The 14,632-nt window shown below is 46.6% G+C and overlaps 4 protein-coding genes across 4 annotated transcripts; 2 read left to right on the top strand and 2 right to left on the bottom strand.

The window, feature by feature from the left end:
• Positions 1-639: 639 nt before the first annotated feature.
• On the bottom strand, positions 640-2,643 carry AtWU_10768 (putative oxidoreductase, FAD-binding; the record flags this gene model as incomplete). The annotated part of the gene is made up of 2 exons (XM_035505872.1): positions 640-2,080; positions 2,141-2,643. 2 exons carry the CDS (start codon positions 2,641-2,643, stop codon positions 640-642), a joined length of 1,944 nt encoding a protein of 647 aa, XP_035361765.1.
• A 2,423-nt stretch (positions 2,644-5,066) lies between these two features.
• On the top strand, positions 5,067-6,262 carry AtWU_10767 (ankyrin repeat domain-containing protein; the record flags this gene model as incomplete). The annotated part of the gene is made up of 3 exons (XM_035505871.1): positions 5,067-5,455; positions 5,508-5,892; positions 6,194-6,262. 3 exons carry the CDS (start codon positions 5,067-5,069, stop codon positions 6,260-6,262), a joined length of 843 nt encoding a protein of 280 aa, XP_035361764.1.
• A 406-nt stretch (positions 6,263-6,668) lies between these two features.
• Positions 6,669-8,693, top strand: AtWU_10766 (F-box protein; the record flags this gene model as incomplete). Its single annotated transcript, XM_035505870.1, has 2 exons — positions 6,669-6,722; positions 6,780-8,693. The coding sequence occupies 2 exons, from the start codon at positions 6,669-6,671 to the stop codon at positions 8,691-8,693; spliced, it is 1,968 nt and encodes a 655-aa protein (XP_035361763.1).
• A 3,695-nt stretch (positions 8,694-12,388) lies between these two features.
• Positions 12,389-14,161, bottom strand: AtWU_10765 (sugar porter family MFS transporter; the record flags this gene model as incomplete). The annotated part of the gene is made up of 5 exons (XM_035505869.1): positions 12,389-12,582; positions 12,640-13,031; positions 13,087-13,418; positions 13,468-13,672; positions 13,734-14,161. The coding sequence occupies 5 exons, from the start codon at positions 14,159-14,161 to the stop codon at positions 12,389-12,391; spliced, it is 1,551 nt and encodes a 516-aa protein (XP_035361762.1).
• Positions 14,162-14,632: the final 471 nt, after the last annotated feature.

Raw genomic sequence — 14,632 nt, 5'->3', positions numbered from 1 at the left:
GGGGGGCGCAGGAAGAAGTGATATATTAGAATATTTCCTCCGCAGCATGTACCCCATATTTGAATACAGTTGGCAAACCAGGTTGAGGTACAGACCAAAGCCATTGCTGGTGTGAAACCATGAAGTCAGTGACCAGTTTCATACCGCTGCTCAAGAAAGGTCTTGAATAGAGAGGTCCGGGCAACTGAATCCTTGCCTGACTTATCTAAAATGCAAGCAAATATGAAAGTAGGTGGGTCATAGAGCCAGCCAACTGCAAACATTGCCTTTCTTACGCTGATTGACAGGAGAGACGCGGCACATTCAACTCACAGGGAGAGCCAGGTGATCAGTGTACAGGATCACGAAGGACCGTTTGTCTGACCTGAAGGGAGGCTCGGCGAGCCTGGGTGTTCCCGACGAGCTTGGCCATATCTACTACGCTCGAATCCCTGTCGGACATATCCTGAATAAAACTCCAGGGCAATCATACCTTGAGGGACAAGTTTATTACATACTATGAGCCCCTGATATTTTATTAGGTCTGACCAGACACGATACATTGTTTTCAGGCTCGTTTAAACGGCCATTAGCCGAGCTAACTCCGTGTTGAATCAACAGATCCGATTCTCCACATTTGGACGATACGTTTCATCAAACCTAGTAAAATCCCTCCCGCTGGATTCTCTCATTTGGCACACCAATAGACCGCAATCCATCCACAGCAGCATCTGCAAAGGCCTTGGGTCCGCATATGAACACATCTTTGTCTCTGGTGCTCGTCTGCCAATACTCTGGCCCAATGCGACCTTCATGGATTGAGATGCTCGTACTTTGATGGTTTAATATTCGGGTTTTTAAGTTGACAGAGCAGCTGGTGAACAGATCTACTTTTACCTTGACGGCTGATGGAACCTTAAGCAAAGCCATTTCAATGAGGGTAAGCATAACTTCTGGCTCTCTTGTTGATAGCACGAGCACAATGTCTCCTTGTGGGGTGTCCTCGCGCGTACTCATTGCACTGAGCATGGCCAGGAATGGCGTAATCCCGATCCCTCCTGCAACTAGCAGCAGATTGACCTCTCGTTTATTCAAGGTAAATTCCCCAGTAACGCCTACAATTTCTGTAACGACATCCCCCTCCAGAAAAATAGGATGATCCCATCTATTTGGCGGCGAAAGCCTGAGCACATCGAACAAGGCTTTTGTCACGACGCCACCCTTCATCTCCCGCATTGTTATCTCAAACCATGCGACATCAGTATCTTCGTGTGCGCTAGATACTGTCCATGTTCGCACACGATCATCGTTTATCGACCCGGGTGCTGAATCTGCCATATGCTGGTACGGTGGTGGACCTATCCAATCCATAAAGTCTAGCACTATAGCTTGACCAGGTCGGATCCTTAACGGCTGAACGTCCCCCTTCGAAATTACCTCAAACCTGAAGATAGCCAGGTCATCAGACATTTGCATTCCCTTTTCGAGCATGGCCTTGTGGCCTTGTGCCCCGCCAGCATCCGCTTGCCCTTCTTCGACCAGATACTTAACTTTCGGAGTGTAGGGGCTCCGTCCAACTTCCGACCCTTTGCGCTGTCTCACGGGAAGCGCATTCCGAACCAGAGTAAATCCCGTAGTGCTAAGAACGGTAATTGTTGCATGTCTAGACATGATCTCGAGAGCAGATGGCCCAACGTAATTTCTTGCTGTACCGGTCAAGTACAAGATGTCGCCGGTTGTGAACGAAATGATCGTAAAGCCTGCCAACCCGCTTGACTCGATATTGCCAAGACTATTCATGAATCTGTTTCCAGAATAATCAGGCAGGACAACGCTTCGTCGGTCAGACGGCCTCACCCGTAGAAACCCTGGAAAGCCGCCACGAGAGTTCATGCCCGCGTGTGAGGGAAACATGGCTGCGGAGGTAGGGTCAGGTCTGTGGATTGTTGCCACAAAGACCGTGTCGGCGGATTCTATCATATCAATCACTTCAGGGGGTAGCTTCTCCGTCGGTGCCATGTGGAGTGATTGGTAAACGAGGTGTGGTTTCGCCCACGGGAATGGGTCAAGTTGACGCACATTTATATACTTTGGACAATTGCTGTGATTACCCTTAGTACCGGTAGTTCTGGCATTGACCATGCTGGAATGAGACTCTTACCCCAACGCTTCAGTAATCTCAACTTCGAATATATAATCGTAGTGCGACATCGCCTTTACCATCTGAATTTTCCCCGCAAACTTATTCCTTCTGCGCGTTGGGAATTCGATACCCAACCCAGCCGTCAGTGACCTCTCTTCTGATCTTCGGCCTTCCATTTGGTGATTGGTGATATCTTTCACTGATCTCCACCCCTGAAGGGTCGGTAATATTGGATCGCCCTCCCATAATCGTGGTCGGAAAACTAACGACTTTAAATTTGGACTGTCCACGAATCCGACAGTTCCCGTCGATCCTGCAACTATTCCACCCCAGGGCCGTCCATCAGCATCGGTAGTCGTGAGTGGAATGAACGGCAAATTCGAGGTGTGGAATATTTGATGTTGTTCACGAAGTTGGTTTTCGACCGCAGTCCAATGAGATGATACGGCGGTCGCGTAGCCCAGTTGGCCTTGGATGGCGACTTCGCCGGGGTGCCAGCCTTGAAGGGCGGGGATGGCCATCCTCTTTATGTCTCAGTTGACTCAGATTTTCTCGTACTAATTTCAGGTTACTATAAGTTTGCATCCTTAGAAGGCACTATGAGAGGAAAGGTATGTGCGGGAGGAACTCTTTGAATAATTAATTCAAGTCAGAGTTGATTTGATCGCGTCATTTTATCCGAGATGACAAATACGCCACAAAGTCTCAGAAGTCTAGACTTCCGTAGTGACTTCGAATACGAGTATTCCTTGCTCCCTTTGCATAAGGTTTACAACACCAAGCCGTCTTACTCATGGAGAGCCATATTGCTATGCATTTACAACTGGGGGTGTCCAGGAGTTGTTCGGTTATATGTTGGCGTCGGATATGTGGTATGCAAGGCATACTTTTTAAATGCCTTGGTATGCACCACTCTGGTCTGCTAAGCTCGGTGCACACCATAGTAAGGTAGCCTCTACTGGCTTTCCCGAGAAAACTGAATGTCTCTGCTTAGTCCTTAAAGGGGTATCTCCCGTCACAATACTTTAAAATACACGACCCCTCCCTATAAGTTATGACAATGCCCACATCCTGCATATATAATACTAGCACTTTCTAGAAAATATTCGCTAATGTCGCCATGTATTATAGATCATCATCTCTCTCATCGTATGCAGATTCCCATCGGAATCTACGTGTCGTTGGGAGACGTTTATGTCTGGTTTCATGGTAGCTAAGTGGTAAAATGGTGACAGACTGGAACATGGGTGAAGCCGTACCAGCGTTGCGGCTATTAGTGATAACACAGTCTCGATCGGAGCTGTGCCTCTATTTTGGGGAACGCTCTACCTCTTAATTGATATATACTATGCATGCACTATACATACTTATGTGCAGAACTAGGCCTGTCTGTTATTGAATAATATTTGTTTGGGCCGCTGATCGGGAGTAACATTGGAGGTGTCATGAGTGAATTTTTCATAATTGGGGGTTGTTCTGGTTGCTAAGTCTTCAATCGGCGGGCAGGTTTGTGATTCCGATAGACATTTTTTGTCATCCAATCCCACATCCCCTCTTCCTCTTATACGGAGGAAATAGTGATACTAGCTACTGTGTTTCCTGTTCCGGGTACTTCTAATTCTCGCAACGAAAGAGTAGGGCGTGTACCACTTTGGCATTGGGTGATGAGCAACTATAGATTTACTGGCTGTTAGCCATACTATTACAGTAAACACTTCAGGACGAGGGGAGCATACACTCCACCTCTCTTCACGCTACTTTAATATAACTCCTAACAACATTAGGCTATACAATACTTTTGAATCCTATGTGTTTTTTTCGCGGTATGTGCATGGAACTATAGTGAGAGAGATAGGAATATCCTTATGATGTCACAAACTGCCATTATGGTCGGATTGCAAAGGCCGGGATACTCTATCACCATGGGAAGACAATTCCAGCATACCATATCAGGACGGCGGCCGCGGAACATATTGCTGGTCCTCAACGTAAATACGAGCGCGACCTTCATTGGGGAGTCCAAGGGAGGTGAGCCCGCGGTTACCGATAGCGAGCACAGTTCCTTGTCCCGGGTTGGTGTAGTTTCCGGGTACATCATAAATACACACACTCGGCCCTAAGCGACTAAGTGCTGAATGCATAATTTGCGCTTGGTCAGGTAGGGCTATCGCACCCTGATACAGAACACATACAATAAGTGTGTCTGTATGGCTGGAAAACTATTCATCGCGGTAACGCATGTATAAGGCGGTCACTTCTGTCATCAACCAACGAACATTGTTGTCCCCGGCATATGGGTCAGATGCTGATACTGTCGGGCGAGGCGGAATATGAGCAAGAATAGCACCACGGGACGATGCTATCACAATGGTAGAGCATGCTCCAAGCCCTTCTGTGCCGATAGCAAACATTTCATGTAGTGATACCACTCTGAGAGCATTCATCGGCACAACAACCACATTTGCCGGGTGAGCACGCACCCAACGGCTAATTGCGACATTTTCAATATTCTGCTTAAGGGACCAATTGAGACTTTTGGTATCTTAATATACAACTACTCCCTCCCCAAAAAGCACCTATGAATCCAGCTACTTATACTCTCTCGCAGTGCTAAGAACGCTATATGACCGGGATATGCCTTGTGTTCTTGAAGTAGGACCAATCAATGTGGAACTTCTACATTCTTAGCCAGGCATACTCCGACGCGGATTGCAAGTTGGATCGCATGTCCCCTGTGCGCTCGGAAAATCGCGAATAATCTATATATACAGCGCCGGCCACGTGAGCAGATGTACATCAGCGGCTATTGTGTCACCTTTCGGTATAGTGACTCACCATTAATTCAAATGCACCGTGCGCGCCAGCCATCCGAGCTAAGCTCCAACTACTTACGACTGCACCAGAAATATATTCCTCACAGAGTCTTTGACAACCTCGAACAGTTATGAACGTACAACCTGCTTCAAGTTCGCCCTCGCCTTCCATCTGGGGTGAGATTTATCAAGTTCCGGGCCGGACCTCTCGGGACATCCTTCTGAGAGCAAGAGAACTATGCCTCAATGGGGATATCCAACAATTTTGCGACCTCCTCGACTCGGCGCAATCGTCGTCGGAGAACTTCCATATAGATGACTTTGGTATTATCATGGGGCAGGCTGTGGAACAAGACAATGTGGATTTCATGCGGGCGCTCATGGATCATGGTTTTCCCACACATTCAATCTACGCACGGAGCGCAACTAGGTGCAGATCCAAGAATGCGCTCGCTTTTCTTATTGAAAAAGGTTTGGATATCAACGAGCCAATGTGCGAGACCCAACCCCCCATCCTAGGGTGAGTCCATACTCCATATTCCGCGATTTAACGCCCTATTAATCCCTCCTAGAATTGCCATAGAAAACGAAGAGATGGTATCTTGGCTTTTGGATCATGGTGCCGATCCCAATAAACGTACATTTATAGACGTCTCCCCGCTTTCGTGGGCTGTTGAAAGAGCCCCCATTTCCACTATCCGCCTAATGTTGGATTATTGCCAGAATATCCAGCCAGGCCAGCTGCTTCATCATGCTGTTCAACGCGATGCTGACACTATTGAAGTGTTGGAAATGTTAATTGAAAGGGGAGCGCCTTTGAACACTCCTGTGCACGAGGACCTCCCAACCTTCTCGGTTTTGTGTTTTATGTCACTAGGAACACCTCTGCACCGGGCATCTGAGCTCGGAAGAGTGGATGTGGTACGCTACCTCCTTAGCAAAGGAGCCGACCAGGATGTGAGAGACAGTAGAGGACTTACAGCTATTGAGCTGGCTGCTAGATTGAATCAGCAAGCAGTAGTTGAGGTGCTGCAGAGGCATGAAAGCGGCAGAAACCCCGTTCACCACCCCAAATTGTACTCCTTAGATCAATGTAATCAATTTTGCTATTCCCTATCATAATAGTCATCACACATCGTAAATTAATTATCTCCTGACTAATTGATAGCCACCCGTTCAATAACCAATCCAGTAAATCATGGCTGGAAGTGCGAATAAAGTCACTTTTCTAAGGATGCTATACTCCTTGTTTCTCTAGGAATCATGTATTGCTATTGATGACGAAGGGGCACAGCAAGACAGTGGATACTTCACCAATAGTATCTGAACATGAAAGCAGGAAACATATGGATCGGTGAGAAGTCAGATATGCATACTAATTCAACGGCTATGCTCTAAATCTTTTTGAAGATCGATATAATGATCTTCAAACGAATTTTCAGTGGTACAGCCCCTACCGGGTCCGGAAGATTCACCGTGGTGGAGACCAAATTCATATTTTGTGCAGAAAAATTGGAGCTTCTCATCTCCTTTTAACGATCCGGGATGTCTCGGAGAAGTAGCGAGCCAACTTTTAGTCGGTGGGGGCAACTTTAATAGTCTTCCTGAGGGTCTTGGCTAGCAGCATCCAAAACCGTGGTTCACTGTGTGTACCCCTGCTTACTACTGCACAACCATTTTTCTCTAAACGCCGTGGTCTCACTGCCATCTTTTCAGTCACTTTGCCAAACATCATGCCCACCCTAGATTGCCTACCCGTGGAAGTCCAACGGCTTATTTGCCTGTTTGTAGGTGCATGGATGGGATGATAACAACTACGCAGACATAAACTCAGAGAATAACAGGTCGTCGATTACTCATGGCATGATTTGGCCGCTCTAAGTCGGACATGCCAAGATTGGCATGATCTTGCAGCTACAGAACTTTACAGGTATCTTCGCATTGCATTCTGCGACCGCACACAGCTTCTCAATGCCATTTCTGAGCTTCACACAGATGGCCTCGGTCGTCAGTACTTACGGTATGCGCGAACCCTTGAACTTGTCTGTCTCAAGAAGCCAGGGCTTGAGACCAAAACAGCCAAGCAGCTTTGGCAGCAAAAGAATTGGGCAAATGAATTCGTTATCTTTAATCCTTTGCCCTCTACAGACACACTTCTTCAGGACTCATTATTCCAGATTTGTGACTCTTCACTCTTTTTCCTTACCTCAACCCTTGCTTATTATAGGCAAGACGACTGGGAGCCAATATTGAGCCTCCTTTCGCGATTACAGCATCTTCAGCTACTGAGCTACGCCGTGCGCAATATGTTTCCTACTTGCCTTCTCCAGGCCCTTCAACGGTCACACCCAGCCTGCCGATTGAATGTCTGGACTCCCCAGTCTCCAACCCTTGATCTACCTGGTCTAGGACGTTCCCACCGTTGCGTTGGTAAGGAGTTTAAACAGCCTTTTGACCTTGACATTCTGCGTTCTCCCGCACTTCATACCCTCAACGCAGTCTATACGGTGAACCGGGACCCACATCAGGGGTGGATACATATCGACGAACCTCTTTCCTTCGTCTTTATGGCCCCAAATCTTAAGCATTTGCTCCTTGATGATATGCACGGCCGGCATGATAACCCAATTAGGAAGGTTAAAAAGGAGTGGCAGGAGTTTACTTCTAAGGTGAAGCCTTCTTCTCCTGTCGTGTGCATAGATTCCTTGACGTTCATCAACGGCGACCCTCAACAACCACATGAGAGCATCCTTTTCAATATCTCAACAATGATCGATCTGTCTAGACTGCGATCCCTTGATCTGGGAGTCCATTCCGAACCGGCTATGTTAGGTAAAGTGGCCTCGATCTTGGTTCATTTGGAACGTCTGTACGTCGGTATGGTTCCCTGGAATAAGCCACGCACGTCCTATACGGAAGATAATTCAGTAGATGCCGCATCGGACAATGAAGAAATGATTTCTGCGGTGCAAACATTCAGGTCGCTACGATTTTTGTGTCTGCGGGGATTATGGAACTTTTCCTCTTTAGACCGCATTCTCTCTTACCATCACAACTTGGAGGGCCTGAGCCTTGAAACTTCTGAGGAGCAGAGACGAACACCTCACGATGGACCCAAATACCCTATCTCCAACGGCGAACACATTCGGTCAATAGCCAGGTTATGCCCGCGACTCCAAGAGCTTCGCATGCCACTACAACGTTCTCGGGGTAGTGCTCAGGAGTGCGAGATCTACAAGGCTCTCGGGCAGCTTTTGCGCATTCATACCGTTCACCTCGATCTTGACTGCGACCCTCGGCGTACACCACGTGAGGACGAAGTACCGAGTCCTTCCAGCCTCCGCGAAATTCTGATCAATTCCGCTGTTGACGAAAGTCTCGTCACCGAGATTTTTAATCTTGTCTTCTTTCATCAGGAGACACGCAAGATCAAATACATTCGCGTGAATCTTGTGGGAGCGGACCTTTTCAGACGAGAACTGGAACATGTTATTCGGCAGCTCGGGAGATCATTTCTTGTCACCCGAAAAGACTTCTATCTCAATGAGGAGGTGCTGGTGGACGTCAAAGAAATCGGTCGAGTCGCATGGCAATTGTGGCGCGAGGACGAGATTGGCTATTCCGGACCCATACAGATCCCCAGAGAAGTCAAGGAGGTCCTGGAAGAGTTATGGCCGCTGCAATCGGATAGGAATCGGAGTAAGAAGTGGAAGGAGTTCCCATTGCTAGTCCGAAGCTTTCCCTTAGCGACTATGTAAAGGATAGGTCTTGTGTGGTCAATTCTATCTGATCTTGTCGAATATAAGTCCTAAGATACCTTTTCTTTAGCTCATTAGACATCCCTTCAATATTTTACAGCTCTCCGGGTCACGCTGATATCTAAAATATTATTCCCGTGGGCCTGTTCGTGGCATAGGTCATAGCGATTCCCCTACGTTGGTTTTCTGGTTCGGCTGTCTAATCTGAATGTTGAACTCCGGCTTCGGGGATAGTACTTATCTTCGGGGATTCGCTATTTCTGGAGTGCTTGGACTCGCACAATGATTCTTTTGTCCCCATGTACATAGTATTGTTCGCTCACTCCGCAACGGTCCACTCCGCTTAGGAGTACGTAGATATATATCACAAGTACTGTGGTGAGATCTTGGGCTTGACAGTGGAACAGGAGATGTGATCTCTTGGCGATTCAACAGTCCCTGACTAGTAAAGAGCTTAACTCTATGCACAATCCGCTTCGTAAAGAATTGAACGTCATTTGCTCAGGTTATGGTGGCCGGTTTTTGGCAAATGGCTGGTTCAATGGATGGCACGGAACCTCCGGAGTTGGAAAATAGTTGCGCCGCTAATAGAAGGGGCTGAACACCTGGTTTCTCGCTAGGCTACTAGCCATGTGTAAAGGCTAGCTTTACTGCAGCACACTCTCCTTGCGGTCAGGATCTTCCTTCAGCAAAATTTACCTTTGTTTGATACCCCATCCACAGAGCTCCCCAAGCCTCTGGTGCCATACACTACTGGATGGAGGTTCACTGTAGAGTCTTATAGTATCTCAGTACTAACACTAGTTACCGGAGATTGTTGCACGAGTAGCGAAAGTGACAGGGTAAAAAGAAAATAAATAAGTCCAGTTAAAAGATATCTTCAGTAATCCCGGTTACCCGGGAGTAAAGAGAACAATACCATTAGCCTGTAAGTTTTTAAGCTTCTAGAAGAAGGTGATAGCTATAACTCACAAGTATTTACTATCTGGTTAATTATTTTAACCTCCTAATTACTTCTAAAGAATGGTACAGAATTTGTTACAAAGATATATAACCCGCTTTATTCTGATGATGATAAAGATTATCTTAATCTATTTCTTCATATAAATAAATACTATACCTATAAAGTTAATGTGTATGAAGTCCTTGCCGAGTTCTAAGGTTATAGTATCCTGAAATATTTTGGATTATACTTCTTAGATTTATTTATTAATTTAACATGTAAACGGGCAGTTAGAATAGTTCTTATTAAATATATTTAGAGAATTATTATAGCAGATGCTAAACCAGCATTGTTCTCTTAATCTGTCTGTTAATATATTATGAAAAATAATTGTTGATTTTAAAAGCCGTGTCTATGAAAAGAACATCTAGCTTATTAATCTGGAGTTATAGAATATTCTTATCAGATCTGCAGTGGATAGCCAGCCTCGGATGGTATTTATTAATTTTGAAAATACTCGGTTTAACTGTTGATAAGATGATTTTCCTGTAATATATTAAATAATTTTTGGGGGCATTATATTTTATCTTTTATGTATTAAAAGAACGTCAAAGCCAGATTAGATGTATCCTTAGATTAGGTTAATTAGGACTGGGATTGTTGGCTGGAGGTAGAGTTTGTATATACAGTTCCTACTATCACTCCAGAGATGAGAGAGCGGTGGTCCGATTAATAGGAGTGATAGGCTTTCCCAGGTGTTGAAAATATCTACACGCTGAAGGGCGCCCTGATAGCTTGCATGGAGATTGGGTGACGCCCAGGGTTTCCTCGAACGCACGTCTATCTGAAAGAGCATGGAGATTCAGATACAAGAGTCATTCCAGATTCTAGGGTCTAAGGTTCGGCGTAGAAATGCCCCATGAATCTTGGGGCTTTGTTGCGGGACAGTGGCGAAATATACCGTTATGCGCACCCATGTTATGTGCAATATCAATGATCGGCCCAGCGATCTGATCACGGAAATTGTTGACCATCAAAGGAAATTCCGAGAATGGCCGAACCTATTTAGACATGTCACGAGTCATAAGGTAGCTCTACTGTATCCCATTTCGTAAATGGTCTAAGTTATTTTCGTTCGCTGTTGACCTACTTCGATCATCCTTAATGTGTTCATTAAGTATCCCGCCTGCGCCCTGGTTGGATGTGTCCGACAGAGGAATCCCTCCTTGCTTCAACTTGGTGTAGATGTCGTCCCAGAGTGCCCTGGAGGCCAATAATAGCCATAGCATTTTGCGAGACTGGTTCAGGGCGGTCGAGAGGGATGTAGTATCTGATGGCAAGATGATAAGGGATTTCTCGTCTGTCCGAGGTGCTTTGTGGGTAGTCTTGGATGTGCTCACCAGGAATAATACGGTAAAATATCTAACCGGAACATGACATTGTTGGTAGTTTCTGCGACGATGCTTGTCGCACGTGCTCTGATAATTGGGATTATCTTTAGTAACACGAAAATAAGTCAGATTAAGATTCATAAAAGAAATGGTACTGCGTCGAGCTGTATGCATAACATAAGGCTATGCCGATACATCTCTCCTTTCTCGGACCATTCCAACCTAAATCCATCCTGATTCCCGTAAAGAGGTCTGGCAAACTTCCTTGGTTCCACAGGCAGACGTAGCATCATGGATATCAAAACCTAGAATTGATCGAATAAGCAAATATTACTCCGTAGCAGCTTGCAATTCCTTGATATACCGACATAGCTACAATAGCGGCACGCTACTCTTTAATCACAGTAAATTGCCATATTATCTATACGTACTGTCTGTACCTTTTCTTTTCCCAACTTGGCATGTTCCGCACTGTGATTTCAATTCAGGCGCGTAACCAGCCATACTAACAAATTCAGTAGATATACATTTAATACGAACGGCTTCTCATTTCCAACGATATATGCTCAGTCACGGATAACATAGTATCCGTCGTCAAAGTCTTTAAACTCCTTCGGATGACTCGGATACTGTCGAATAGCACATCCGCCGTTTTCCGCCAACAATGAATCCGCGTGCGGATAAATATCGGTCGCCTCCAAAGTAGATCTGCCTGGGCTCGTAGCTAAAGGCTTAGTACATATTAGCTGTAAAAGGGGGACATAATATGGATGGCAGGCGATGTGAGATGCCTTGTAGTTTTATGTGTCAAGGGATCGAGGATCAGGACAGGGAAGTACTCGATTGTATGCTACTCTAGCACCTATCGATATTCTCAATAAGCCCATGTTTGGAAAGCAGTGGCAATATGATCGCGGGGGCAGCACAGGTGCCCGAGGATGTAGGGCTACAATGAACAATCCGACTGGATATCAACGAATTATTTCCGGTTGCAAATAATTCTATCGTTCTAGAGGAGTAACGCAAAGCCTTGTGAGTCGTAGAGTTTGATGGAGTCATCACGGAAAAGGCAGAGAGGCAATATGAAAATTTGGCGGACAAAGGAGGTGGTACTTCCCACCCACCTTGCATCTGCTGGCGCTGATAGTGGCCAAAAAGGAACATCTAATTGATTATCGTTAAGCAGGTACCCTGAATCTTCCCATCTAGCTCTCCTTATCTATTGTCTGCTACCGCTTTCTATCCTATTTACACCGTTTACTCCTCTATTCCCAGTTATCCTAAGTCCTGTTCTCTTTCGGCCTAGCTACCAACTTTAAACCGTCGTACGTGACTCCATATCTGGCAGCTCTCTAATATTCCTAGACAACCTCCATATGCTCCTCTGTCGCCTTCTCCTCAACCTGCAAGCCCCCATGCGCACCCTGCAGTCGACCATGCTTCCTCATATCTCTAGCCGCAGGAACCGGCTGGAATATGTTTTTACTATCAAGGAAGATATTGTCAATGGCCTCTAGGTGCAGACTCTTCGTCTCGGGAAAGAAAAAGTACACCACTATTGACATCAGCATCACATGACCAAGGCAAATGAAAGATGAAGACAAGAACATACTCGGCACAAGCAAGACCAAATTGATGGCTGCATAAACGATAAAATACTTCCAGCCCAAGGAGCTGAACCCAGTAGGCGTGACCTCAACAACCAGGAAGTTAAATGTCCACGACGACGCCGTCGACATGCCGGTAATCTGTGTCCGAACAGCCAGTGGTGCGATCTCGGAGCAGTAGAGATACGTTAAACCAATGCACCCATTAACGTAAAAGAACACGTAAAGGAAAATGAATGCAACCGCGGTATGAACGGCGGCTGTATTGGATGGCTGGGAGATGCACCCTGCCATCACGGCCATGCATATGCCCATCCCACCAAAAGCGATAAGTAGCAATTTGCGTCGTCCAGCCTTGTCGATAGTCAGGGTGCCGATGGGGGCAATCAGCATTTTCCTGTTACCTTAGCACTATTTTCACAATGAGGAGCGATAATGAAGGAGGGGCACACCATGTGAAAAGAACCGCGGACATAAGCAACGATAGAGTCCCGTCCATACCAAGATAAGTCTCGAATATAGTCGATTGGTAGAAAGTTATCGCATTGGCCCCGCAGATCTGTTGCCCCATCTGCAATGAGACAGCGATGAACGCCCGGTTGGCGAATCGTGCCGGTCCGTTCCGAAAGATATCCTTAAAGGAGCCCTGTCCGGTTTCCTGAAGCGATGTTTCGATTTCTTCGATTTGGTGAACGATACCGGGGCTGTCGACGGATTCATCGCGGAGCATAGCAAGGACATTGCGAGCGTCGTCAATGCGACCCTTTTTGATCAACCAACGTGGCTGCCCTATTAGCATTCACGTATAACGTAATAGTGGGAGTTTAACGTACTGAATCCGGCCACACGGGAGCCCAGCATAGGGATACTAGACAGAGAAAACAAGGAAATGCAAGAGGAAGTCTCCAGGTCACCGATCCCTCTGTGAACGCGAGCCCGTATTCCAGCCACCCGGCAAGTGCCAGCCCAGTACACAGAAAGATACTCTGAAACATGACAATAAATCCTCTTAACCGGGGCTGAACGGTCTCACTCTGCCTGTATAAATCGGAATCAGCGTGGGAAAATCCAACTTGTACAATGGGAGTGGTCCTCATACCAATTTGGCCCAGTAGCAGTCACGCCACCAAACCCGAATCCAGCAACAAACCTCCCGATGGTTAACTGCGGCAAGGAGAATGCACTCGACTGGAGTATTGAGCCGACGATTGTAATCACCAGACCCAGCATAAACGTTCTCTTACGACCAAGGATATCACCCACCACTATACAACTAAGGGCACTGAAAAGACAGCCCAGGTTGAAGATTGCCGTCACCGTGCCTTTGATTCGAGAGTTCTCTGCTTCTCTGGAGCCTGTCGTATTGACAGTGTCCATCTGGGGAAATGTGTGTACCCATGACTGCCGAGTTTCGATGCCCGATGTCACAGCCATGAGATAACCGAAGCAGATGTAGGCCGGGAGAATGACCGTACAGATGTGCCCGATGTTGAGTTTGGTGCCGCGGAGACCTAAAGCAGGCTTCATTTTGGCGTATGAGAAAAGAATTGTTGGAATAACGTGTTTATGCGTATATGGATCAGTGTTGGGAAGGGGAGGAGGCAGAAAAAGAAGACTACCGGCAAAACAGAATAGCTCTGAGCGAAGGCATTAAGGGGGCCTCGTTTTCCCCTAGAGTCTGATGTGGATATCACTGCTATTTCACCACCTTGCCAGACCCATATATTCTCGTCCGGGGAATCGGGGGCCCGTCTTCTGTATTGTGGAGGAAACCCGGAGGAGTTGTGGGGGCACGGGGAGCTTGAAGCCGAGTTATACCGAGCATAACATCCCTTCAGCGAGTTGGAAGCCTGGGATCGAGTGCGGTCCACATCATCTGTAGAAGCTTGACTGTTTTGGATGATTTCACTGTGGATCCGGGCCTTTTCCGCGCCGGTCTGTCAAGTCCGCTGCTTTTCCGACAAGCGCTAGATAGGACGCTCACGCGTAATGACGGAC

The sequence above is a fragment of the Aspergillus tubingensis genome, assembly GCF_013340325.1.
Source record: "Aspergillus tubingensis WU-2223L DNA, scaffold_13, whole genome shotgun sequence".
Lineage (NCBI taxonomy): Eukaryota > Fungi > Ascomycota > Eurotiomycetes > Eurotiales > Aspergillaceae > Aspergillus > Aspergillus tubingensis.
Note: the sequence above shows the minus strand (reverse complement) of the source record. Positions and strands in the feature narration are given on the sequence as shown.